Genomic DNA, 27691 nt, shown 5'->3' with positions numbered 1-27691 from the left:
CGGCCTGAAGGGAACTCAGCTCTGGCCATGCTGAGACAGCCGCACGGGAGCTGTTCGTGTTCCCTGCAGCTGCGTGTCAGACCCATAAGTGCCATGGGCCAGGCCTTACCTACGCCCCACAGCCCTGTCCTCAGGCACGATCCCCTAAACTGCAGCTCCCAGAGCAAGACCAGGTGAGGAACGGGCGAGGATTCTTCGATGGCATCCTTGCCAGGGTGAGCCCAGGAGCAGGAGTGTGTGCAGAGGCTGAACCACCTGGAAGACAGCAAGGCCCCCGTGCCCCAAGCTAGGGTGGCAGCCCGGCCATACTGCAGAAGCCCCACCAGGACAGAGGGCTGTCTCCAGGAGAAAGACGTGTGGCTGGGCCTCCCCATCGCCTTTGCCAAGGCCCACCATGCCCTGCTCCTCACAGCCCTGGGGATGGGGACAAGGGAGGCTCTCAACACCTCAGAACATATGGGCACAGCTGGCCACAGACCCAGGCCTTCGGAAGGCCCGTCCTGCAGAGGCAAAGTCCCCAGGTCCAACTGGCCTCGTCCTGAGAGCCCCCACGTCACTGTCGAAAATGAGAATAGGGCAAGATGGACATAGGCAGCCAGTCCCTGGGGTGGCGGGGCGTTCCCTGGGCCTCCTGCGGAACCAGCTCCTGTCCTTTGCCGTCAGAAAGGATCCATGCCTGTCGGGCGTCCTGGTCCTGCAGCCCAGCGAACCCCCGAGTTGAATTATGTCCCTCAACATTCCCAGGTGGAAGTCCCAGCCCCCAGCATTTCAGAATGGGACTCTTCAGAGATAAGGTCTTTAAGGAGGGATTAAGCAGAGGCCACACTGGAGTAGAGTGGGCCCCAATCCAGCGGCACTGACAGTCTTGAAAAAAGGGAGAACTTGGAGAAAAACACATGGAGGAGAAGGCCAAGGGAAAACGGAGACGGAGGTCGGGGTGATGCGCCTCCCAGCCAAGAGTCACCTAAGAGGGCCGAGAGTCACCAAGGATGGCCAAGGAGGGCCAAGGGTCGCCAAGGATGGCCAAGGAGGGCCAAGGGTCACCAAGGATGGCCAAGGGTCACCAAGGATGGCCAAGGAGGGCCAAGGGTCACCTAGGAGAGCCAAAGAAGGCCAAGGGTCGCCAAGGATGGCCAAGGAGGGCCAAGGGTCACCTAGGAGAGGCAAAGAAGGCCAAGGGTTGCCAAGGATGGCCAAGGAGGGCCAGCAGCAGCAGGAGCTGGAGAGAGGCCAGGGACAGATTCTCCCCCAGAGTCTCAGAAGGAACCCGGCCTGCCCTCGCCTGGATCTTGGACTTCTGGCCTCAGAGCTATAAAGGCATCCACGGCTGCTGCTTCAGGCCCCCATACTGTGGGGTTTGGTTTGGGCAGCTCTGGGAAACTGACTGTCCTCCCTGTTGGAGCCGAACCAGCCACCAGGCCCTGTTCTGTGTCCGAGCCGGACACTCCACTCCCCAACACCGGAAAGCAAATACTCTGTGCACAGGGGGTGTGCAGCAGACATAAAGAGGGCAAAGCCCCTGCCCCCAGCTGGCGGGGATTCCGTGCAAACCCACGTGGGGCCACCAGATGGATCTCACGGCACATGCCCATGTGATAAGCTTGGGCTCTCACCCTGCGCCATCTCGTCCTGTCCTCGGAGTGGACAGGAAGGCACCCATGTGATGAGCCTGGGCTCTCATCCTGCGCCATCTCATCCCGTCCTCAGAGTGGACAGGGAGGGGCATGTCCTCGGGTCATCGAGAGGGCACAGGCCCCAAAGACAACCCCACCCAAGGGCACCACACCAACAACCAGGGTGAGAACCAGGACCCAGATCCCAGCAGCTCCATGGCTGAGGAGATGGGTGTGTATACAAGACGCTCCCAGCACCCAACATAGGCGACCAGGACCGAGGAACTGTCCTCAAGCCCTGAAGCCTGCTGAGTTCTGTCCATCCTGGAAGGCAGAAAGACAAGAGATAGAGACGTGGCATCTGTGGAGAGCCAGGGGATTACGGCCTCCCCAAGCCCAGTTCCTGTGCACACAGGCGAGTCTGAGACATGGAAGTCAGTCACTGGGAGACGCTGTCACTTTCTTGCTTGGATGCCAAGAGCAGGACTCCTGCATCTCCCCTGCACTGTGGGTACCTCCCAGGGCGGCGGGGGGCAGTGCCCCCAGGCAGAGTGAGGACAAGAAAGAGTGGCCCTGGGGCTCTGGGCGTGGGCAGTCCAAGAACTGCGTGCCCTGCCCTTTGCTTGGGTCCGTCTACCAGCATGTCCAGCACCTGCCTGGGGGCCCTCGGCTCCCCTGGGGCCCAGCCCACCCAAGACACAGCTCTTGGCCATGAACATGAAGACGAGCCAAACTCTAGTGGCTCTTCCTGAAAGAAATGAGAACGCTCGGCCACGCCCATGCACACTTTGTTCTTTTTTTAATACTGAGGAACCGGAGTGGAGGGGTCCTGCCAGGCTGCAGTGACCCTGGGGGAAGTCAGGAGAGCCCTGGGCTGCAGGAGAGTCCCCTCAGGCTCTGAAGCAAGCTTGTCCTGGTGCTGTCAGACTGCTGACAACAGGCTTTGGGCCCTCACTCTCCAGATCCCAGAGAGCCCTCCGGGGCTCCCGGCTCTCGGGCCAGTGCTCACGTCCTCAAGTTGTCAGCCTGAAATCCTTCCCCCCGAAGTCTGCCCTGAGGGTGCCTCTCGTGCAGTGCGCAGTCCCCGCACCAGTGCAGGACCAGCTTCCCCACAGGACTGCCCACCTCTTCCTCCCCAACACCGCCTGGCCCTGGTGCCCTCACGGCCACAACAGCCGCCTGCCGCTGGGCCTTGCCCCGCCCCCACCACCCTGAGCACTCGTCCTCCTCTCCTGGGACCGCCCCAAGGCCTCCGTGCCTCTCACTCTGCAGACTCAGTGGCTGGGCCCGGGGACCGGTGGGAGCTCCCTCAGGAAGGGGGCTGAGGGTCGTTGGGGGAGGCAGTGGGGGCAGAGCCGAGTCACCAGCCTTTGGGGGTCCATGGCAAGGAGAGAGACGCCTGAACTTGGCCAATCTCCTCCTGTGTCATTTCAGGCCGGAGATGCAGGACGTGGACGGCAGCTCCCAGTGTCCAGGCCTAGCCAGCGAGAAGCAGGAGGACGTGGAGGAGGAGGATGACGATGACCTGGAGGAGGACGATGAGGACAGCCTGGCCGGGAAGTCGCAGGACGACACGGTGTCCCCCGCACCCGAACCCCAGGCCACCTATGAGGACGAGGAGGACGAGGAAGCACCCACCTCCCTGGCCGTGGGCTTCGACCACACCCGAAGGTGGGGGCAGCCGTGTGCTCCTGGACGGGGCAAGGGGGGAACGTGGGCGTCCATCGGGAGGGGGACCTCCCTCTTCAACCACTTGTGAGCCTATCCCAGGCTCAGCCCCTACTCCAGCACAGCCACCTCGGGGCTCCTACACACAGGCCAGGGCAAGGCTGAGCCACGGGCAACAGGGTCAGGGGCTCTCAGCCCCCCACCCACCCCCAGGGGCCCTGGAGGCTGGAAGCAGAGTGTGGAGGGCAAGGCATTTCCCTGCACTGAGCAGACATGGAGGCCCCCAGCCCTGCAGCAGAGCTGCCCGTCAGCCTGGGACAGCGTGTGCAGCCCCTAGAGGGCCGTGGGCACAGGGGCCAAGCACCCACTATTCTGTGCCAGCCGGAGCCACTTCCCCATGTCCTCAGTGTTCGCCGCCAGTATCAGGCTTGGGCGACACTGCCAGCATTCCCAGATCCCCCAGGAGGCCCTTCGGAGGCGGTGCTTCCTCCCCAGCCTGGATGCTGCCCCTGAGTCCCGGGAGAGGGAGCCCCGGGCCTCTCGGAGCTGCCTGGGGTCTTAGAGCATTGAAGCCTCCTTCTCCACCCTCCACTCGAAAGATCTGAGCCCCCTGCCTGCTGCCTGATGTGTGTGCACGCACTCACCCCCACCCTGACCTCTGTCCGTCACTCTCCTGCATCCGTGTGGCTTCCCGTCCAGGCGTCTGTGTGTCCGTGTGTCTGTCTCCCTGTGCATGTGGCTGGCAGAGATGCAGTGGCGTGCATGCAGGCCCGGAGCAGGCCTTGCGGCATCAGAGAGGCAGCCAAGGCCAGGCTGCTAACAGCAGGCCCTCCCTCTCCCCGGTCATTGGTGCAGGTGTGCTGAGGACCATGAAGGCGGTCTGTTAGCTTTGGAGCCGATGCCGACTTTTGGGAAGGGGCTGGACCTCCGCAGAGCAGCTGAGGAAGCATTTGAAGTTAAAGATGTGCTTAATTCCACCTTAGATTCTGAGGCTTTAAAACATACACTGTGCAGGCAGGCTAAGAACCAGGTAGGTACCCACCAGAGCCCCGCCCCCACCCCACCTGGCCTCCTCAGCCAGGGGACAGCCAGCACTCACCTCCCGCCGTGGCCCTCCCAGGCCTGGGGAAGCTCTGATCACTACTAACGCCCCCGTGCTGCATCCTCCAGATAGGCCCCAGTGACCACCGCCCTCCCGCAAGCTGGGGTGCAGCAGGGAGGGGCTGAGAGCCGATGACCCTGGCGGGACCCTCACGAGGGAGCTCACTCGTGGACACGGGCAGCTCACCTTCCTGTGGTCCTCAGTGGGAAAGGTCTGTGAGCAGGTTTCTGGCCCGCCCAGCCGCCTTCGTCTCACTCCCTCTCTGAGCTGGGCCCCAGTGGCCTGCAGTCCGGATTTTTCCCACGGGAAGAGCTGTCCAGCCGGGCGGTCTCTGCTTCCCGGCTGGAGCTATGAGGTCAGCAAGGGCACCAGGGTTGGCCCCAGGTGCTTCTCAGCTTCTCTCCTTAGGGCAGGTGGCCCCAGGGCCCTGCCCACGTATCTTTCCAGTCTATAGGGACTGGGGGTCTCATTCAGCTCTCTACAGCCCTCCCAGAGGAAACAGGTCCGCCCCAGGTCTCAGCAAAAGCCGTCTGCGTGTCTGTCTTTGTCTTTTTACTAATTCTGTCTGGAGTGTTAACTCGGGTGGGACAGCGTTGGGCTTCCCCACCTCCCTTGCCCTTAACCCGCACACGACGCTCCCCGAGTCCCATCCCCACCTGCCCTGTGCTGGGGGCAGAAGGATGTCCCATGAGCTAATGCCTGGAAACATACCTGCACTTCCTAAGAATCCCATCGGCCCAGAAATGCTGCACGTCCCTGTCCCAGAGGCAGCTCTTTAGTGTCCCCATGGTCACCAAAACAGGCATCCCCTGGCAGGGGTGGCTCTTGTTGACCCCCAGGGCCCTCCTAGACCAGACACGTGTCTGTAGTTTCTGCTGATCACCAAGTGCAGAAAACTTGGGGGGAAGGGGTGGGAAGGAGAGGAGGCTTTGAGGGGGAGGACCCCAAAGCAGCCAAGGGAACTGGTGTGCACAGGAGGCCCCGCACTGGCACACCAGTGTCCTGGCATCACTCTGAGCAGCAGGTGGCCTTCCTCCCTCCCACTGTCACGGCTGCTCATGTCTTCCTCTTCCAGGCTGCGGAGAGAATCTGGGTCTCTTAGTCCCTTTTGCTCCCTCTTCCCACTGTGGACCAGGGCGAGGTTGAGCCAGGCCAGGGCTGCGGGAGGCTGGGAACAGACGAGGCTTGGCCCTGCCGTCCCGGGACGGTCTGTCCTGCCCGCACGCTCACCTGCCTGTGTGAAACAGCCCGCCCTGCCCATGCGCTGCCTGTCGGGGATGGCCCGCCCTGCGCACGCACTCACCTGCCTGTCTGGGATGGCCCGCCCTGCGCACGCACTCACCTGCCTGTCTGGGATGGCCCGCCCTGCCCACATGCTCACCTGCCTGTCCTGTGTGTGTGTCATCCCCTCCCCGCCAGGCATATGCAATGATGCTGTCCCTTTCCGAAGACACTCCTCTCCACACCCCCTCCCAGGGCTCTTTGGACGCTTGGTTGAACATCACTGGAGCCACGTCGGAGTCTGGAGCATTTCACCCCATCAACCACCTCTGACGGGCTGGGCGGCCGGGGGCCGGCGGCCAGAGTGAGGGCACCAGCCGCGGAGGACGGAGGCTGACGGGGCCGCGGAGGACCCCGTCCCTGCGTGTGGCCACTCCTCAGCATCCTCCCCACCCACCATGTTTCATTCCGACTTTTCCAGTGGAAACTCAGACCCCGAAAGTCCCTAAAGCAGCCGTAGAATCTCACAATCTCCAACGATTGGTCTTGAGAACACTGTTCAGTGATGGTCCTGCAGGCGGCCGTCCAGAGACAGCCAACGGAGCTGCCTCGCAGAATCAGCCAGTGGGCAGGTGGACGCTCCGCTGAGACACAGAATCAACCCGTGGACAGGTGGACGCTCCGCTGAGACACAGAATCCACCCGTGGACAGGTGGACGCTCCGCTGAGACAGAAGCTGGTGGCCACTGCTGGGTGCCTGCGTGGGGTCGCAGAAGGGAGTGGATAGACGGGTGTGCTCAAAAGAGAGAGATCACTCAAATGATTTTTATAATGAAATGACAAGAATAACCCTTTTGGTAATCGTATTGACTACAGAGTCTATTTAAGCATGTGGTTTTAAAAATAGACAGTATTTTTTAAAAATCAAAAAATGACTTGCAAATTGTTTTTTAAAAGTAATTTTGCATTGCTTTGAAATTTGAGCTCGTTTGCAAACCCGAGTCTGCCTGGGAACCCGCACTGTGCCTGGGCGTGTTCTTTATACTGTAGATAATGGAGAAATTTTCTATCTCTGTCCCTATTTGTATACACCAAGGTGACGCTGGGTGCCCCGAGGCAGAACAAGAGGCATGGGACCACACCCGCGAGCCGTGCAGACTGCTGAGGAAGTCTTAGACAGGGTGCCCTGGGCTGCAGGCCTGCCCGAGGCTGGGATGGGGAGCATGCCTGCCATCATGTGACATGGAATTGGTGCCAGGGCCGCCACGTGGCCTTCAGAGGAATCCACAGGCCCCCACCTAAGACCCCTCAATTGTACGGGGAAGTCGAGGGCCCATGGCTTGAGTCCACCATGCAGAGATGTGGCCGGGCACCCACCTTCCTTCCCTCCTCTGTCCCTGCCTTGGCCACCCCACGCCGGAACCCACCGCCGTCTTCTGAAGGCAGGGCCTTGGCCATGTCCTGGGTCTCCCAACTCCCACCTGACCCCAGCCTCTCCGGTGTCCTCCACGTGGCTGCCCTGGGGAGCGATCCCAGCGGATGGCTCCGGGCCACCAAGCCGTACCTGTGCCTGAGACTCCGGATGGACGACACAGTCACCACGTCGCTCTTCCTGTGCGCTCTTGGTGAGACACAGCTTGAGAACAGAAGGGCGTCGGGGGAACCTGCCGCAAGCAGCAGAGACAGCACAACCCCCGGGGCCCGGCCGCCTCCCTCTCTCGGGATGCAACTTCTTCCCCACTCGGATGGGCTTTAAATTATTCCCATAGGGGCCAATTTCAAATAATAATTTTTTCCCTGATGGAATTTACCTTAATCTGTATATAACTTGTAATTTTTTCTAATTCATTTCTTTTCTTATTTTATTTCCTCCTTAACAGTATTTTTGGCATTAGACATTCTTATTGTGAAGAAATAATGTTAATATAAGTATCTGGTGAAGGACCAAAACCGTGTAATAAGGTTGTGTGTCGTGTGGGAGTGGGGCGATTTTTTATGTGCCAAATACCCCCGTCCCCCCCATGAATCCTGCTGTCCCTGCTGCCGTTTACCAGACAATCATATGTTTTTGTTAAATTTGCGTTTCAGTTGCATTTGCATTTAAGACAAGTGTTCTATTTATTTCTTGTATTGTTTGGAAGAAAAAATCATGATAGTGTCCCAACAAGAAGAGAAAAAAAACGCCCACGTTGCCCTTAAAAAAAAAAAGAGCGTAAATACAAACAGGAGTGGTGCAAGCCACCTTGGTGGGGGTTTGTGTCACGCACGGACATCTCAAGCTGTCCCCAGCGGTGACAGGAGATGTCCTGGCTGCTCCAGGCCAAAAGACAATCGTCTCTGTGGGTGCCAGGCGGTCCAGGCTTGCACTGAAGACTTGCCATGGGGAGGTTCCTGCAGGAGGCTCCACCTGATGTATCACAGTGAAAGGGACCCCTCCCACGCCAGATCTGCACGGCGTGACAAGACGAGACCCACCTGTGCGTGCGCTGGGGCCACGTGCGGCCTGGGTGGCCCCCCAGGGCAGCGGGGGAGCTGCCTGCAGAAGAGCCAGCTGGTGTGTCGGGAAGGATTCAGGATCTGCAAACACAACCGTTCAGGCCTCCTTATGCGTTTCCACAACATCCCCTGGGTCAGACCCACCAGGTACCGCATAGGAATTTCCAGTTTTCCTTGATCTAGATGGGATTCTTGTAAAAATTCAACCTCGGACATAAACACCCCATTTCTGTAAACCCAAATTATATGATTTCTTCTGTGAAAGAGTAAGGTGTGTGCTTTTTTTTTTTTTTTTTTTTTTTTTTTTTTTTTTTTTTTGCAATACGGCCCCATCTCTCTGAAGTGGGACGTTCGGACGGATGGAGCCCTCAGCGCGTCTTTTCGGCAGAAGCAGAACCGATGAGGGCCACCCTTACCATTGCTCTCCGGATCTCCCTGTCCCATCCCGCCGTTTTCAGCTGTCTTCCCAAGCATCCTGTCTTCTCTCGGCGCTCTTTCCTTCCACCCTTCCCAAGAGTCCTGGTTGCACGTTTTAAGTCACATATTTTTGTCCCCCTGAAAATGATAGCAAGCCCAGTTTCTCCTGAGCATCCAGCCCCCAGGTCCCAGCACTTGGCATTTTCAGGAGGCCCTGTTCTTACTGCCCCTGACAAAGACAGCACTTATTTCCTGGGCTGGTGCACCCCAAAACATGGCGCCGACACTTAGCGTGGCCCCAGGCCCCAGCGAGCCTTGCCCTCCCAGCTTTGCTCCGCCCAGCAGTGTTGGTGCCCAGAGATGACATGGGCCAGGGAGCCCGGCCCAGGTGTGAGAATTCAGAGATTCTGGCCTTCAACTGTCACCACACTATAAGGGGCCCATGTCGCTGTGTGGCATGGACAGGGACGCGACAAGGCAACTGGCTGTGTCTGTGGCCAGGTGGCCAGGGTCAGGGCTGCAAGCCAGGGGTCCAGGGCCCCTCCGTTCAGCCTAAATGCTGCCCCAATGCTAACTCCTTGGATTGTCAACCCCCATCCCCCAAACGGAAATTCCGAAGGAGGCCTCCTCGCACCTGCCCTCTGCTGCTCCTCAGAACCCAACCCCCAGCGAGCCGACGTCCCCACCAGTTCCTGCTCTCATCCCCAGGTTGGGCCCATGGGGTTGCTCCTCTGTGGGCCCGGCAGACCCTTCATGAGGGGGACCCAAGATGTCACTGACTCCAACCCAGAGGAGCGAGCCCCTGCACCCTGCATGGGGCCCTGGGGTGTGGAGCAGTGGCTGGGATGGGCATGGCGTGGCCTGAGAGACTACCCAGCTGGAGAGGCCTTCCTTTACAAGGCCATGCTTGCAGCTGTCCCATCCAGACCCCGACTGGCCAAGACCTCCACATCCCCAGAGTCCAGCCCTGGAAATTCCAAGGGCCCTGGTGTCCTCTGCCTTCCCCGCTTCCCCGTGAGCGTCTGCAAAGCACTTGCCTGAATACATATCACGTATTTTAGACTCGAAGCCTCGAAGCACTGGATTGTGGTCCCCTGCTCCTCTGTCCCGTCCCCCTGCCCAAGTGACTGAAACCTACTGAGCTATATTCACTGTGCTGTCCTAGGGGAGGGAGAGGAGAGCTCGCCCCTGCACTGCAGCCTTGGGGGGGAGGGCAAGGCTCCCCTCCCAGCCAGGGATGCCAGGACGTAGCTGCTCCTGGTCAGTGGAGGTCAGCCGGGTATCAAAAGCCATGAAACTGTGTCTCTGTAGCAATGAGTGATACTGTGACGAAAACATTCTTGCGTTCTTCTGAGAAGAGCTCCTCAGCTCCTTCCATTCCATACTTGTGTTTGTTTTGTTCTTCTCTGTCACTGGTTCGTATCACCACTTTTGGAAAAAAACTACATAAATAAATAAAAGGCAGCTTGAGTTTCCAAACGTGCGATTCACTCGTGAACAAAAGTCATTCTAACAATTGCCTTTGGCGTCACGTGCATTGCCACTTCTCTTTCAGCACAAGGGATGCTGAGCCCTGGTGTCAGAATCGTAATTTAAAGCGTGTGTGTATACGGACTTTGTCCCTTAAGGTCTATATAAAGAATCCTCGCAGAATCACAGACCTGTGCCGCCCGCCACCTTTTGCCATTGTTACATGATAGATTTGGTTTCGTTTTGTTTTGTTTTGTTTTTTCTTTTAGAACTGTACAGTGTTGAAAAAGAAATCAAATGTAAATGTCCGGTTTTCATATAATGTTTAAAAAGACCATTGAGGAGGAGGCTGGCGCTCGCCCCACGTCCCCCTTGATTGTAAATTGCTTCTGTTTATAAGTAAACTGTGCATGACTCCTGCGTAGCGGTCATTATCGTGTCTGTTGGTGAAATTTTTATTAAAAGGAAAATTCTGTAGATGCACTTATTGAATATGTGATTAGGATCTACGTCCGAGACTAGGAGTCCTGAACTGCCGACGCAAAAGAGGCACAGTTCCCAATTAATACGGAAATCGCTGTGGGAGAAGAATGAAATGAGACATGAAGTGTAGGAAATCATGAAAAGAACAACTTTGCAAATTTCATTCTGATGCTTGTGATAAAGACAAATGTACTTGTGTAGAGACATTTCCTTAAGAGAAGGCCTAGGAGAAGCTGATTTTGAGGTTAATGCTGTAGAATAGGACTGTATACCAAATGTAATCTTTCCAATGCTCCAATGAATTTATACATGAGATTGATATGCAATAAATCTGTGTGCTTTTCTAAGCCTCGGTGCCCGCGAGCTTCATTGAGGGAGAGGCCCCAGGCTTGTGGAAGGGAGAGGAGGCGCAAGCCAGGACTTGGCCGAGGTCCAGGCTCCCTGGCCTTGACTGAGGAGTCCCGGGGCCAGGCCTTGATGCCCTTGGAGCGTTGTTCCCTCCATCTTCCAGGGCAGACTCCTGGCTATTCCCATTTTCCAGAAAAGAATAAGCTCAGGAAGGCATCAACTCCCTGGACAGCCCTGCAGTGAGCACGGTGACCTCCAGGTGTGTCCCTCCGCCAAGCATGATGGCCTATAGATGCAGCAGCCTCCAGGCATGTCCCCCAGCTGTGCCTGCCTCCAGGTGCACAGGACCCAGGGCCTACCCCACAGGCCTTGCCCCGAGGCCTCCGGGGGACGCAGCATTCCTTGCTGGAGGTGCTGGGGGAACCGATCTTCCACGGCAACATTCCCCAGGCTTTTTAGCACCTGATTTCATGGCAGACAGGTTTTCCACAGACCAGGGGATGGATGGCTTGGGGCTGATTCAAGTGCATTACATATATCGTCCACTGTATTCCCATTATTATTACATTAGAGTATATAATGAAATAATTCTACAACTCACCATAGTGTAGAATCCGTGGGAGTCCTGAGCTTGTTTTCCTGCAGCTAGATGGTCCTATCTAAGGGTGATGGGAGACAGTGACCGATCATCAGGCATTAGATTCTCATGAGGAGCGAGCAGCCTAGATCCCTCACGCACAGTTCACAATAGGGCTCACGCTCCCATGAGAATCTCACGCTGCCGCTGATCTGACAGGATGTGGAGCGCAGACGATGATGCAGACGATGGGGAGCGGCTGTAAACACAGAGGAAGCTGGGTTCGCTCAACCACTTCTCCCCCCATGCTGTGCGGCCCGGGTCCTAACAGGCCAAGAACTGGTCCTGGCCCATGGCCTGGGGTCTGGGGACCTCTGTTCTAGGCCGGTCCTCAACCCACCCCTTCCTAAGGGTGGCCCTCCCCATGTCAGCCCTCCCTGAAAGCTGTGTCCACCAGCACCTCACACAGCCTGACACTGTCCTGACAAGGGACAGCCACATGGGGTGGGGGGTGGGAAGCAGAGGCCCTGGGGCTGGAGAAGACCCAGTTTCCTCAGGGGCTTCTCTGGCATTCCTTCCTGGGGCCCTCCTGCCTCCGGGAGAGGCTCCATCCCCCACCCCGATTCTGCTCTGACCCCGACCCAGAAGCCTAGGGTGGGTAAACCTCAAAGGGGAATGTCCAGCCAGGCCCAGTCCAGCCTCCCCAGCCAGGATTGCCCCAAACAGTCTCACCCACATAGGTCCCCACTGGCTCCCTGCAGACACAGAGGTGAACTGATGTGCCCCAGGCAACCTGGCTTCCCACCCAGGGCCTCTGAATGCCTCCTGGGCTCCGTTCTGCCAGGCTCTGGAGCTGTGCCCTACACCTCTCCCCTCCCTCACCCCCGAGTGTCTGGAACACAGGCCTGGCTGGGGTTCCGGGAAGGTGGGCAGTCATTACCCACACGCGGTCAACAGCCTTGCTTCGGAGTCAACACCGCGGGCCTTCGACCATCTCCCAGCAGCATCTTCTTCCAAGGGCCCCTGTTTGAGAGTGGCCCAGGCTGATTATAAAACTGACATTTATGATGCCAGACACCTGCTCACATCAGCCACCACCACAGCTACCGCCTTGGCCGTGCCTATGGGAACCTCTCACCTGCCTGAGACCTCACAGACCCTCCTGCCTACAGCCTCCCCTCCCCACTCCCTGAAGCTCCCTACCCCCACCCCTCCATGCCACCCTCCTCAGCCACTCCAGTCCCCAGGGAGCAGCCCCGAACTCCCAGGACCCATAATACCACCAGCAAGAGATCCTCCCCACCCGCCAGACCACACGGGAGGGGGCTCGGCAGCGCCTCTTCCACACGCCAAGAGCCCTGGGCTGCCCGTCTGACACCCCCGTATCTATCCCTTCGCATTTGTGGAAGGAGAGGCAGCTGTAGGCAGGGAACTAGCTCAGCTTCCTCCAGCACAGCTGAAGTGCTCAGGGATTCTAAGCCTCCCCGTAGACTGGCACCTTGAGACCCCAGGTCATGCAGGGCACCCCTTAGCCTCTGTCCACTGAGTCCAAAAATACCACATGCACTGGATTTGGGGCTGTGAGGACTCCTGGGGGCTCCCTGATTCATCTCTCGGCCCCCAAAGCCTGGCTTGGGGCCCATGCCTGGGAGAAGGCTGCTTGCTTGAATGAATGACGGGATGAGTGAATCAGTGGCTTGCTGTGAGGGCCATTACTCAGCACGGATTCTGGGATCACCAGGGCCTCCCAAGTCCACCGAGCGGCCAGAGAAGGCTCTAATGTAGGTAAAGGGAAGCGGGGTGGGGGGCGGGCCGGGGTCCTCAACGGCAGCTGCTGGTGGCAGCCAAACGGGCACACGCAGAGGCTGATCTCAGAACAAGATCCCAGACCCGAGTCTGGGGTGTTGAGCATTTTTATGTTCTTAACAACACCACGTGAAGTGTTTACACAGTGCTGGACTAGCTGGGGCAATGCCTTTCAATATTTCAAGGTTCCTTCCCTTCCCGATGTGATTCACGAAGCGGCGGTGAGATCTTAAGCCCCCTCAGTCAGATGTGGGCTTGGCCCCGGGAGCCTGAGGCCCAGAGACAGCCTGGAAGGCTTCTCTCTGGGAAACACGTTTCCGCTCTCAGAGGACAAATTATGTGAATCACAGAACTGATGGATGGCCCTGATCCCAAAAGTCACTCACAGCAATCGAATGACAGTACACAACCTCCGCATAATGGCCCTTCCCTGGAGCTGGCCACGCTGGGCCTCCACGAGTGAAAACCCTTCCCATCTTTGTTCAGCCTGGCAAACTTTCTCCTCATTAGCCCTGGAGGGGAGAGGAAAAATCTATGGAATAAGGGAGCTATCTGATAATGGCCCTATTGTCAGGGCGACCCCAGAGGGAGAGAGAACAGAGACTCACAGAATATTGCTGACAAGTGGACTTTGTCTTCCTGCGGCCGGTTCCTCGCATAAAAGACGGAGGAAAAAGGCTCCATTTTGGAAACAGGGAAAAATCAACAGGAGAAAAAAAAATGTGTCAATGAGGAATCTGTTTTCTGGGAAAAGAGATGCTTTTTAATTCCCCTTCAGATTCATTTTGGGCCAAGTGAGCTTGTCAGTTATTTGCAGAGAAGCTATTTTGAGAAGCATTAACCTTAATTCTCATGGCAGCAAAAGCCTCCCAAAAATCAAAATGTGTCCTCATTCAGGGTAAAATGGCCAGAACGAGGGTGGCTTTTGTACAGACAGAGGTGCCCAGAGAAAGGTGTCCCGCAGCATAAGTTGCTCAAGGGGGACTCTGGGATAGAGGCAGCCACCAGCCCTGAGCCTGGCTGCCACCCCTGCTGGTGGAAGGGGTCCGGGCTCTCCACGGCGGGACAATGTCTCCCACAAGCCTTGGTCCTCATTCAGGACAGGGAAACCGGATGGAATTCACACCCCCAGTTCCAGGGAATAAGAGAAAGAAATTCTGAGATGACAAGCAGAGCCCAGGCATGACCCGAACCCCAAAGAGGCGCTGAGGCCCACCCAAGAGCCCGAGGGAGGGAGCTGGCTCTTCCTCTGTCCCGCGTTGGGGTATGTGGTCCTGGATTCCTGAGCCCATCAGGCTACCCGGAGGCTCCAGGAAGCCAGAGAGGCAAGGACAGAGCAGGGTCCAGCTTTAAGACGCAGTGAATAGCAGGCACTCATCCATGTAAGATCTGTGCACCAGCGCCCACAGCAGCCTTGTCATCACAGCTCCAACCCGGAAAGGACCCAAACGTCCACCCACTGGTGCCTGCAGGGACTATGCAAAGGAACAAAGACCTCCCAAATGAGAACAGGCAGAGGCCACTTACTCAGAGCTTGCTGTAGCAAGAGAGCCGGCCGCCATGGCCTGCCTGGCAGAGCCTCCAAGGCAGGCAAGGGGCTGGGAAGCTTCAGAGTGGAGATGGGAAGGCTCCAGGTGAGCCCCGATGGAGGCTGTTGGCCTGGGGAGCTGGAGGCGGCTGACCAGAAGCAGGTGTCCTTCGGGATTAGGGAGGGGGCCTGTGAAGAGTTGGAATATGAACTGAAGTGGGGACAAAACTTAGGGAGGCCGTCAGTTGCCAATCAAGTGTTGGCCATTTGGGGGCCAGCTGTGGCAGACGTTAGTGCTTTTCATTGCTGCAGCCTGTGAGTGCTGTTTTTTTAAATAAAATTTCATTATTAAAGCAGTTTTAGTTCACAATAAAACCAATCAGAAGGTGCAGAGATGGCCATGTGCTCCCAGCCTCCACACATACACAGCCTCCCCCATTATCACCGTCCCCCATCTCAGCAGATGAGCCTGCATCCACACGTCCTCACCCACAGTCCCCGTCAGGGTTCATTCTTGGAGTACATTCTATGGGTTTTGACCAACGTGGACTGGCGCGGATTCCCCACATCAGTGTCATACAGCTGGGTTTCACCGCCCCAAAAATCCTCTGGGCTCTGCCTCTTCATCCCTCCCTCCCTGCAACCCAGGCAACCCGACCTTTTTATTCTCCACAGCATTGCCCTGGCCAGAATGTCATGTCGTTGGAATCACACAGTGTGTATGCAGCCTTTTCAGACTGGCCTCTTTCACGTAGAAATATCCATTTAAGATGCTTTCAGGTATTTTCTTTTCCTTTTCTTTTTCTGAGACAGAGTCTCTCTCTGTGGCCCAGGCTGGAGTGCAGTGGCGTAATCTCGGCTCACTGCAGCCTCTGCTTCCCGGGTTCCAGTAATTCTCCTGCCTCAGCCTCCTGGGTAGCTGGGATTACAGGCACGCTCCACCCCGCCTGGCTAATTTTTGTATTTTTAGTAGAGATGGGGTTTCACCATGTTGATCAGGCTGGTCTCGAACTCCCGACCTCAGGTGATCCTCCCACCTCGGCCTCCCAAAGTGCTGGGATTACAGGTGTGAGCCACTGCACCCAGCCTCCTTCATGTCTTTTCATGGGTTGATCACTCATGTCTTTTAGCGCTGAATGATATTGCACTGTCTGGATGGACCACAGTTTATTTAACCACTCACCTACTGAAGGACATGGTGCCAGCTTCCAAGTTTCGGAAGCCACTATAAAGGTTTTTGTTTGGATACGTTTCCAACCCCTTTGGGTGAAAAGGACTATGGTTTCTGTGTCCTACGATGAAAGTGTGTTTACATTTGTAAGAAAACACCAAAGTCTTCCAGAATGGCTGTACCGTTTTGCATTCCCATCAGTCACGAAGGAGGGATCCTGTTGCTCCACATCCTCACCAGCACGTGGCATCCCCTGTGTTCTGGATTCGGGCCGTTCTAACAGGCGTGTACCAGCAACGCACTGGGGCTTCAATTTGCAGCCGCCTAACGATGCCATGTGGAGTGTCTCCCCACTGCTTCAGATCTTCTGCAGATCTTCTCTGTCAGGGGTCTGTTCAGGTGGGCACTTTCTTATTGCTGAGTGTGCTCTAGTCCTGCACATGGTCTGGCCTTTGGTCCACTTCACCTCTGAAAACAGTGATGCCTCCATTGGAAGGAAGACTGCTCGGCAATGATGGGACAGCCGCTGGTGCGGGCCTCAAAGCCACACGGCTGAATCTCTAAGCCAGTGTGCCAGTGAAGGGAGCCATGGGCTGGAGAGTTCTGTGCAACCGATGTCTGGAAAAGGCAAAGCTACGGGATGGGGCACAGATCCACGCCGGGGGCGCAGGGCCAGGGGACTTACTGCGATGGGCACAGCAAGACTTCTAGAGCGACGGACACATCCTATATCATGATGGTGGTTACACAGGTATACATTCATTAAAACTCATCTCACTGTACATTTTAAAAGGGTGATTTTACTGCACGTAAATTGTGCCTCGATTAACATCATTTGTCAAAAACTGTGTGTCCCGCCCATCCCCACTTTAAGGCTGGGGTCTATCATGGAGCTGCCATTCCTGGAGGCCCTGGTGCAGCTTAAAGCAGCACTTCTCACCCAGGCTCCCCACTCCCGCAGGCCTACACTCCTAGGCTCACCCAGGCTTCCCCTACCCTGAGACCTACACTCCTAGGCCAGCCAGTCATCCTACCCTTGGAGAGGCTCTTCCCCCACTAAAGCACAAGCTGACCAGCAGCAAGCCCAGGGGGTCCTCGAGACTGGGGGCGTGGGGCGGGGTGGAAGGGTGGGTGGCAAGGAGCAGAAAGGGTCTTGGCTTTGCTGAGGGCCAGTGCTGTGGGCTCCCAGCCTTGCCTGGCCCCAGGCCTTTGGGGTATGCCTACTTCCAGCCCCTCCGAGCCAGCACAGAGCTTCTGAACAGATTTTCTGCTTGATATCATTCAAAGAGTTTAAAAACACACAGAGCAGCGCTGTAGGCTTTGATGGTTACATATGCCCATAGCAAGGGAACAAAAATGTGGTATGAGATGGATAAATACCAAATTCCGAGTTGTGGTTTCTTCTAGAAAGAAAGGGAGGTGGTGGGCTGGGGGCCGGGGGAGTGAACAGGCTTGGAGGGTGGGCTTCAATTTTATGTGCAGTTGTAGACACTTCAGGGTTCTCTAAATCCCATTCAGGTCACCTGCAGAGTGACAGAGACAGAGAGAGGAGAGAGAGAACAAGACAGTTACTGTTACATCCTGTTTTACGTTTTGTTGCCTCACTGCACAAGCCAGGCCAGTGTTGAGTGGCAGTGCTGAGTGGACTTCCTTGCCAGGCTCAAGATCCCAAAGAGAAAGTCATCCATTCTCCAGCATCAGGTCTGCTGTGAGCTATCAGGTACCCTTTATGACACTGAGCAAGTGACCTTCCGTTTCTACATCACTGAGATTTTTATTTTATTTATTTTATTTATTTGAGACAGTCTCACTCTGTCACCCAGGCTGGAGTACAGTGGTGCGATCTCGGCTCACTGCAAGCTCCGCCTCCTGGGTTCACACCATTCTCCTGCCTCAGCCTCCCGAGTAGCTGGGGCTACAGGTGCCGGCCACCACGCCCAGCTAATTTATTTTTTGTATTTTTAATAGAGATGGGGTTTCACCGTGTTAGCCAGGATGGTCTCGATCTCCTGACTTTGTGATCCACCCACCTCAGCCTCCTAAAGTGCTAGGATTATAGGTGTGAGCCACTACACCCGGCCTAGATTTTTTTTTTTAATAAGCATTTGGTTGAGTCAAATTCTTTCTCTTGACCTATTGAAAAGTTATATGATTTTTCTCCTTCAGTCTGTTAATGTGGCAAATTACACTGACTGAATTTCTTTTTTTTTTTTTTTTTTTTGAGATGGAGTTTTTATCACCCAGGCTGGAGCGCAGTGATGCGATCTTGGTTCACTGCAACCTCCACCTCCCAGGTTCCAGTAATTTTCCTGCCTCAGCCTCCTGAGCAGCTGGGATTACAGGTGCCCACCACCATGCCTGGCTCATTTTTTGTATTTTTAGTAGAAATGGGTTTTCATCATGTTGGGTAGGCTGGTCTTGAACCCCTGACCTTAGGTGATCCACCCACCTCGGCCTCCCAAAGTGCTGGCCACTGACTGATTTTCAAATATTAAGCCAACCTTGCATTCCTAAGATAAGCCTCACTCGATCATGAGATGTTACTGATTAGATAATAGCTGGATTTAATATTTTATAAAATAATTCCATACCTATATCCATGAGGAATATTAGTCTATACTTTTATTTTCTTGTGACTTTTTAGTATCAGTGTCAGGACAATACTGGCCTCATGAAATGAGTTGAGAAATGTTTTTTTCTTCCTCATGTTTCTGAAAGAGGTTATGTGAGATTGGTATTATTTCTTCCTTTTCACTGAATGTTTAACTGAACTCACCAGTGTTGTCATTAGGGCCTGGAGTATTCTTTGTGTAAAGGTTTTTTTGGTTTTTTGTTTGTTTTTTAATTAAGGATTCTTACCATAAGTTTAGGGATAAAAAAATAAAAAACAGGCCCTGTGCAGTGGCTCTCGTCTGTAATCCCAGCACTGTGGGAGGCTGAGGCTGGCAGATCACTTGAGTTCAAGAGATCAGCCTGGGCAATAAGGCAAAACCCCATCTCTACAACAAATTTAAAAATCAGCTGGGTCTGGTGCATGCCTGTGGTCCCAGCTATTCAGGAGGCTGAGGTAGGAGGACTGCTTGAGTCTGGGAGGTCGAGGCTGCACTGAGCCATGATTGCACCACTGCACTCTGGCCTGGGTGACACAGTGAGACCCTGTCTCAAAAAATAATAATGGTAATAATAAACAAAATATAAAATTGCATGTTTTCAATAGACACAGTGCTATTTTGATTTTCTATTTGTTCTTATGCCAGTTTTGATGATTTGTGTCTTTTAAAGAACATGGCCTCATGCCTGTGGTCCCAGCACTTTGGGAGGCCGAGGTGGGTGGATCATGAGGTCAGGAGATGGAAACCATCCTGGCTAACATGGTGAAATCCCGTCTCTACTAAAAATACAAAAAATTAGCCGGGCGAGGTGGCGGGCGCCTGTGGTCCCAGCTACTCAGGAGGCTGAGGCAGGAGAATGGCGTGAACCGGGGAGGTGGAGCTTGCAGTGAGCCAGGATCGTGCCACTGCACTCCAGCCTGGGACAGAGCGAGACTCTGTCTCAAAAAAAAAAAAAAAAAATGGCCATTTCATCTAAGTGATTGAATCTATTGGCAAAAGCTTACTCAGAATATTTTCTTATCATTTTAATGTCTGCAAGATCAGTAGCATGGCCCTCTTTCTCTCCTGATATTGGCAATTTGAGCCTTATCTCTTTCTTTTGTAATCTAGTATTATCAATTTTATTGATCTTTTCAAAGATAGCCTTTTATTTTATTGATTTTCTCTATTATTGTCTATGGTACTGATTTCCATTGATTTATTATTTTTTAATTTACTTTGGCTTTAGTTTGCACTAATTTTTTTTCACTTAAAGATGGAAGCTTAGATCAATTTTCAACATGTCTTCTTTTCTAATAAGCATTCAAAGTCATCGTTAAGGGCAGTCCACACATTTTCATATTATGTATTTTCATTATAATTCAGTTCAAATATTTTCTAATTTCTTCTGCAATTCCTTCTTTGACCTTCAGGTTTCTTAAAAGTGCATTAATTTCCAAATATTTAAGAATTTTTCAGATATCATTTTGTGATTGGTTTCTAATTTAATTGTATTGTCAGAAAACATACTCTGTGGGATTTCAGTCATTTTAAATGTATGCAGGCATGTTTTATGGCCTAATATGTGGTCTGTCTTGGTGTATATTTCATGTGTACTTGAAAAGAATATGAATTCTGGAGTTCATATAGTCCATACAGTGCTCTATAAATGTCAATTAGGTCAAGTTGGTTGATAGGGTTGGTCAAGTGTTTTATACCCTTGGCGATTTTTCTATCTAGTGTCCTATCAGTTGTTGAGAGCAAGTGTTGAAACCTTCAACTATAACTGTGGGTCTGGTTTCTTTTCAGACTGGTCAGTGGTCATCTGCTCTTGTGTGTATTTTGAAACTATTATTATGTGCATAGGCACTTAGGACTATCTTCTTGACCAACTGAATCCTTTATTATTACATATTTCCCCATGGTAATATTCTTATTCTGAAATATGCTATTGTCTACTATTAGCAGAGCCATGCCTGCTTTCTTGTGACTAGTATTTGCATGCATATCTTTTACTTTCCTTTTACTTTCATCCTATCTGTATCTTTATATTTGAATCACCCTATCTAATAAGCATCATGTCATTGGGTCTTGCTTTTGATCCAGTCTGACAATCTCTACCTTTTAATTGGTGTGTTTAATCCATTCACCTTTAATATAATTATTGATATGGTTAGATATAGGCTACCATCTTGCCATTTGTTTTCTGTTTGTCAGATCTGGTTTTCATCTTTGTTTCTGTTCCCCTGCCTTCTTTTGGATGAGTATTTTCTAGGATTCAATTCTCTCTTCTCCCTGGGCTTATTAGCTATCGCTCCTCACCTTAATTTTTAGTGTCTGATTTAGAGTTTTCAGTATTTACCTTTATCATTATCTATCTTTAAGTGATATTATACTCACTGTAAAATATACAAACTTTACTCTGGTATATTTCTATTCTCTCCTCCTGCCTTTTGTGCTTTTACTGTAATATATTTCACTTTTACATATAAATTTGATAATACACTGTCGTTATTTTCACATTAGTCTCTGATCTTTTAAAGAAATGTTTTGGGCCGGGTGTGGTGGCTCACACCTGTAATCCCAGCACTTTAGGAGGCCAAGGCAGGCAGATCACAAGGTCAAGAGTTCAAGACCAGCCTGGCCAACACGGTGAAACCCCCATCTCTACTAAAAATATACAAAAATTAGCCAGGCATGATGGTGCATGCTTGTAGTCCCAGCTACTTGGGAGGCTGAGGCAGGAGGACCACTTGAACCCAGGAGGTGGAGGTTGCAGTGAGCTGAGATCATGCCACTACATTCTAGTCTGCGTGACAGAGTGAGACTCCATCTCAAAGAAAAAAAAAAAAAAAAAAAGGAATGTTTTGAAGCACAGAAAAAACGCCTCTCAAATTTATCGACATATTTGCCATTTCCAGTGGGTTTCTACGCCTTGTGCAGACTTTAATTTATATCTGGTATCATTTGCTTTTAGCCTGAAAAAATTCCTTTGACATTTCTTATAGTGTAGGTCTACTGGTGATGCATTTTCTCAGCATTTGCCTTAAAATGTCTTTATTCTCCTTTCATTTTTGAAGGATATTTTCACGAGAAATGGACATCTTGGTTGACAGTTTTGTTTTCTTTCAGCACTTTAAAGATGTTGTTCTAGTTCTCTCAGCTTTCAGTGTTTCCGATGACAAGCCAGCAGTTATTTTTGTCTTTATTCCCTTGTGATTTTTCCCTCTGTCACTGGTTTTCAGCCATTTCATTATGAGATACCTTGGTGTGGTCTGCTTTGTACGTATGCTGCTTTGACATCTTTGTACTTATTCTATTTCATTCTAAGGTCCTTGGATCTGTGGACCTACGAGTTTTTATATATGAAAAATTTTCAGCCTTTTTTTTTTTTTTTTTTTTAATAAGACAGAGCTTTGATCTGTCACCCAGGCTGGAGTACAGTGGCCCAACCACGGCTCACTGGAGCCTTGACCTCCCTGGACTCAAGCAATCCTCCCACCTCAGTCTCCCAAGTAGCTGGGACTACAGGCATGCACCACCATGCCCAACTAATTTTTGTATTTTTAGTAGAGACAGGGTTTCACCATGTTGCCCAGGCTTGTCTCGAACTTCTGGCCTCAAGTGATCCATCCACCTCAGTCTCCCAAAGTGCTGGGATTACAGGTGTGAGCCACTGAGCCCAGCCATTTCTTTAAACATATTTTCTCCCTTCCCCCTCCCCCATTTCTGGTCCTCCAGTTACACATATTGTTAGACTGCTTGATGCCTGATGCTGTCTCACAGGTCAACAAGGCTCTGTTTCTTCCTTTTCACCGGGTTTTTCCTCTGCATGCTTTAGTTCAAGTAACTTGTATTATCCTGGCTTCAAGTTTACTGAGTAGTTTAATCTGCTGTTAATCTCATCCAGTAGATTTTTTGTTTCATACATTGTGTATTTTCATCTTTAGAATTTCCATTTGATTCATTATTATACTTTCCATCTCTCCTTTGACTATGATCATGGTTTCCTATAAATCCTTGAAGAGGTAGGTAGGTAGGTAGGTAGATAGATTTTTTTTTTTTTTTGAGACAGGGTCTGGCTCTGTTGCCCAGGCTCGAGTGCAGTGGTGCGAGTTCAGCTCACTGCAGCCTCCAAATCCCAGGCTCAATTGATCCTCCCACCCCAGTCTCCCGAGTATCTTGCCTGGCTAATTCTTTGTATTTTTTGTAGAGATGGGGTTTCACCACGTTGCACAGGCTGGTCTTGAACTCCTGGACTCAAGCAACTCACCATCTCAGCCTTCCAAAGTGCTGGGATTACAGGCATGCAGCACCGTGTCCAGCTGATCCTTGGGCGTATTTTTGATGGTTGTTTTAAATGCCTTCTCTGTGAATCCTGTCATCCACGTCATTTCTGGGTCTGTTTCTATTGACTGATTTTTTTTCCCAATTATCTGTCACAGGTTCCTGTTCCTGCTTCTTCACATGTCTAGTAATTTTGCATTGGGTGCTGGAGGTTGTAAATGTCAAAGTGCTTGAGTTTCTGGATTTTATTGGCCTTCTTTTCAAGAATGTTGAGGGTTGGCCGGGCGCGGTGGCTCAAGCCTGTAATCCCAGCACTTTGGGAGGCCGAGACGGGCGGATCACGAGGTCAGGAGATCGAGACCATCCTGGCGAACACGGTGAAACCCCGTCTCTACTAAAAAAATACAAAAGACTAGCCGGGCGAGGTGGCGGTCACCTGTAGTCCCAGATACTTGGGAGGCTGAGGCAGGAGAATGGCGTAAACCTGGGAGGTGGAGCTTGCAGTGAGCAGAGATCCGGCCACTGCACTCCAGCCTGGGCAACAGAGCGAGACTCCGTCTCAAAAAAAAAAAAAAAAAATGTTGAGGGTTATGCTGATGCAGTTAACATATTTGTGGATCAGCCTGGTCCTTTTGGGACTTGTTTTGAACCTTCATTAGGTCATGTCTAGAGGAGCTGTCACCCTAGGATTACCTCAGCCCTTCACCTAGGACATGGCCTTCTTTGGTATCTACTGCATATTCTGGGTGGTCAAGGGTTTTTCCCTCTGTCCCTGGTTTTCAGCCATTTCATTACGAGGTACTGTGGCGTGGTCTGCTTTGTACGTATGCTGCTCTGACTTCTTTGTACTTACTCTCCATTGCTTTGAGGTTCTTGGATCTGCAGATCTACGGGTTTTTATCACACTTGGAAATTTTTCAGCCATTCTTTTTTTGAGACAGAGTCTTGGTCTGTCACCCAGGCTGGAGTAGAGTGGCTTGATCATAGCTCACTGGAGCCTTGTCCTCCCCAGGCTCAAGCGATCCTCCCTCCTCAGACTCCCAAGCAGCTGAGGTCGACGACGGATAGTCAGGGAGGGTTCTTCCTTCCTGGTGGCTGATGTTCCAGCGTCCCCTGGCCTCGTGTGAACTCTGGCTCCCGGTGGCCAGCGTTCCAGCATCCCCTGCCTCGTGTGAACTCTGGCTCCCGGTGGCCAGCGTTCCAGCATCCCCTGCCTCGTGTGAACTCTGGCTCCCGGTGGCCGGCGTTCCAGCATCCCCTGCCTCGTGTGAACTCTGGCTCCCCGTGGCCGGCATTCCAGCGTTCCCTGGCCTGGTGTGAACTCTGACTCCCAGTGGCTGGCGTTCCAGCATTCTCTGCCTGGTATGAACTCTGGTTCCCTGTGGCCAGCGTTCCAGCGTCCCCTGCCTGGTGTGAACTCTTGCTCCTGGTGGCCGGTGTTCCAGCATCCCCTGCCTGGTGTGAATTCTGGCTTCCGGTGGTCGTCATTCCAGCATCCCCTGGCCTGGTGTGAACTCTAGCTCCCGGTGGCTGGTGTTCCAGCGTCGCCTGGCCTGGTGTGAACTCTGGTGTCATTCTGCTTACAGAGCTCCCTGGTCACTGTTGGTCCCTGGCTTCGTGGGATCTTACTCTGCTTATGCACAGTTCAGTATTCAGCCAAAGGCTCAAGTGGACCCTTGTGGGGATTTTGGGGGTTCCACTGCATTGCTGCCTTCTCTCCAGGACTCTTTCGGGGCTCCCCTGCACTGCTGCCTTCTCTCCAGGACTCTGTCCATAGTCCTTGGCCTCCTTGGTTTCCCAACTCTGTCCCCTGCAGCCCAGTGAAGCCACCAGGTTCTCTCGGCCAAAGGCTTATTTGCCTCTTCCTCCAAGAATTTCTGTCTCTGCACCTGTTGTCCAGTGTTAGAAACAGCTGTTTCTCATATTTTTTGTTCCGTGTTCGAGTTGTTTGTGGTGACAGATAAGTCTGGTACCAACGACTTTGTCATGGCCAAAACACGTGACATGTTTTAAATTCTCAACTTGGGCAAGATACATGGGGTTGCTTTTATACATTTTTATGTAAAAATATAAAGACTATAGTTATGTCTTTGTAAACCAGAAATGGTCCCTAATGATGACCAGGGATCCTGGGCTTTGGCATCAGACAGACCTGGACTCTCACTTCGGCTGGGTCACTTACCAGCCAGGTAACAAGGGGCAAAACATTTCTCCTCTCAGTTAAGTGGGGACAACAACGACATCTGAGGGGGTTCCCGTAAGAATTCACTAAGATGACGCATGCAAGGCCCTCAGCATGAGGCTGGCACATAGTAGGTGCTTAATGGGAAGTAATGACCACCTGCTATTTTAGGGTACAAGGAGGAGGGGCATTTGCTCCTCAAACCCAACCTTCTTCCCTACCAGCCCGGCCCCCCAGCCATGGGCCTCCACCCACCCAGCACAGACGCATCTCTGTCCTCCGTCCCACTCACAGCCACACCCTTGGGGCGCCTTCCCAGCTGCCTATGGGCTGCACAGGACACCCATGGAACTGCAGTGGGTAACAGGGCAGCCCAGCATTGAGAGCCTGAGGACTAAGGGCTGTCATGACCTTCCCTCCACCCCGTGTGCTCCTCAGGGCCCCAGAGAGGGAGAGGAGCAGGTAGGAGCACTGCCCACTCGGCCCAGCAGGGAGGACAAACCTGCCCAGCAGCCTCAGCTCACCCTCAGCCCTGGGCACCTACCCTGGAAGGTCAAGCCAAAAGGCCTCCCATGGGGCTGCTGGCCTCAGGCACCACCTAAGGCCACGGGCTGTCTGTGCTGTGGCCCCAGTGGCTGAGCAAAAGCTTGGAAAACTCAAAGCAAGGCCTGTAGGAGCTTATGCCACCTCAAGCCGCAGAGAAGGAGCTCTGCTCCTGCAGACAGAGGTGTGCTCTCTGGCTGGCACACCGGTGCCCGGCCAGAGCGCTGCCCACCCTGTAGCAATGCCCAGTGGCTGTTAAGCTTGGGGGATCCACATCTTCTCCCCTACTGGTTATGTGAGAGGGGAAGGCCCCCAGGCAGGCAACACACATGGCTGAGCCACAGGCTCTGGATCCCACCACAGAGGTGCAGAGAGTGCCACGGCCTACCCCGCTGGCAGGCCTCCCCAAAGTCTCTTTCTCCTTGCCAGCCCCTTAAGTCTCCAGGCTGGTTCCTTCCAACCTCTCCCTTGGGCCTCGTGCCAGGGCGATCTCCTGGGTCATCATCAGGCCCTCATTTACAGCGGAGGTGACAGAGGCACAGGGAGGTCCTGCCACCAGCTCAGGTGACATCCCCAGCAAAGGGACTGTCCTAAGCACATGCTGAGTGGCCTTCAGGAGCCAGCAGGACATGGAGAGACAGAGCCAGACCCAAGGTGGCTGGACGGGCCGAGCAGGGCCTGGACAGAAGGTGTGGGGTTGGGGGTAACTCGGAGGCAGCTTCTGAAAGAGGGTTTTACAGGAAAGCACTCAGTGGGAATCGGGAACCTGGGTCCCACTGAGTGGCCTGATGCAAGGCTTCCGTCCCCCCACGGGGCCTCAGTGACCCCACCGCACCTCAGTCCCCTCAAGGGTCAAGGCTCCGGGTCACCCCAGCTCCCTCCGGCAAGCTGGGCCTCGTAGGTGCAGTACCCATCATGGACTCTGGAGGGCAGCAGCCACCTACCTTTTCCAGGAGCTGCCTGGAAGTGGAACCTCCCCGCAGACGGCTCCAGGTGGAGGCTGCCGCCCACAGGGGTCAGCTCTTAGCTCCTCCCTCATCCCGCCCCCTGGAGGACGGATGGCCCATGGGACCCATCCCTGAGGCCAGTTTGTGCCCTGCCCAGGTGGCACCTGACACCCAGGCAGCCCCTGCCGCAGGGCAGACCCTGGGGGACTAGTGGGTGGGGCGACCAGTGCAGAAGGAGAAGGGCAGGCAGTCCCTCTAACCATGACACCTGAGAAGATGCCAAGTTACAGCCCCAGAGCCTGCGGTGTCTCCTCACCCCGCAACGGGATCTCAGGGCTGCCCGGCCCAGGGAGGCAGGTCCTGGGAGGGAGGACGGTCAGTGCCTCTGGCTGGCACACAGGTGCCCGGCCCACGCCCCGAGGCCTGGGGTCAGTGAGGGGACGCCAGTGGAAGCTGATCCAAAGCCCAGTGTGGATGTTCACACGGAAGCCTTTGGCAACAGGCCTTTCCTGAAAAGGGGATGAGGAAGGCAGGTCAGAAGTGGGTCTGAGCCCTGGGACCTCAGGTCACATTCCTGAATGGCCAGGCCCAAGCTTGGGAGGCTTGGCTCAGCCCCCAGCCCCTCCCACAGCACCAGGGAGCCTGATTCCTGAACCCCCAGCTGGGGGGCCCTCCCTCACCTTCACACTCGTTCCCAGCAGGCGGAGCAAGGAAAGGCCAGCCTCGGAGTCCAGGCTCAGCCGTGTGCACGCTGGCGAGAGCCTTCCTTTCCAGGACTCGGTCCTTCTCTGTGAAATGGGGATGACCGCCACTCAACCACACCAAGAAGGTGGCCAGAGTGCTTTGCGCCCTCTTGGCTGTCTTTGGCCGCTTGGCTTCCAAGAATCCAGAAGGCCAGGGCCGGGCCTTTCTACAGCCAACATCGGTCCCCGCAAGGCTGGTCTCCTTCCCCGAAGGCTTCCTGGAGGAGGCGGTGGAGCGGGGCCTGGAAGGACAGTGACGCAGGAGGGAGCCGAGCCGCTCCGGCCCCACGTCTGGCAGGCGACGCCCGGGCCGGCCTCGAGGGGGCGTGGGCGCGGGGAGGGAAGGCGCAGGCACCGGGCGGCGGCGGCTCGGAGGGAATCGAGAAGCGCGATCCAGTCCGGGCGATCACGTGGGCTCCAGCCGGCCCAGGTGGGGCTGTGACCTGTGACGCAGGCGGCGCCGCCACAGGTGCCCGGGACGCGCCCCGCCCCCTCCCC

General features: G+C 53.9%; 1 protein-coding gene and 1 long non-coding RNA gene across 28 annotated transcripts in view; one reads left to right on the top strand and one right to left on the bottom strand.

Annotated features, from left to right (window-relative positions):
* Positions 1-8364, top strand: part of PRDM16 (PR/SET domain 16) — a 366115-nt gene extending 357751 nt beyond the window's left edge. For 9 of the 27 annotated variants that reach the window (XM_065530880.2, XM_005544988.5, XM_045388102.3 and 6 more), the window contains 3 exons: positions 3048-3284; positions 4137-4311; positions 5803-8364. In XM_065530880.2, coding sequence (XP_065386952.1) covers positions 3048-3284; positions 4137-4311; positions 5803-5937 — 547 coding nt within the window. In that variant the 3' untranslated portion in view covers positions 5938-8364. The remainder of the gene's footprint in view (positions 1-3047; positions 3285-4136; positions 4312-5802) is intronic. The other 18 variants (XM_074022537.1, XM_074022536.1, XM_074022523.1 and 15 more) reach the window with 4 other exon arrangements.
* Positions 2398-5672, bottom strand: LOC141409041 (uncharacterized). Its single transcript, XR_012427200.1, has 4 exons — positions 5095-5672; positions 4570-4731; positions 3926-4219; positions 2398-3138 (listed from the first exon to the last, which is right to left on the bottom strand). It is a non-coding gene; the product is annotated as an uncharacterized lncRNA (long non-coding RNA).
* Positions 8365-27691: the final 19327 nt, after the last annotated feature.

Source organism: Macaca fascicularis, chromosome 1 (genome assembly GCF_037993035.2).
Source record: "Macaca fascicularis isolate 582-1 chromosome 1, T2T-MFA8v1.1".
Lineage (NCBI taxonomy): Eukaryota > Metazoa > Chordata > Mammalia > Primates > Cercopithecidae > Macaca > Macaca fascicularis.
This window is presented reverse-complemented; position numbering and strand designations above follow the sequence as displayed.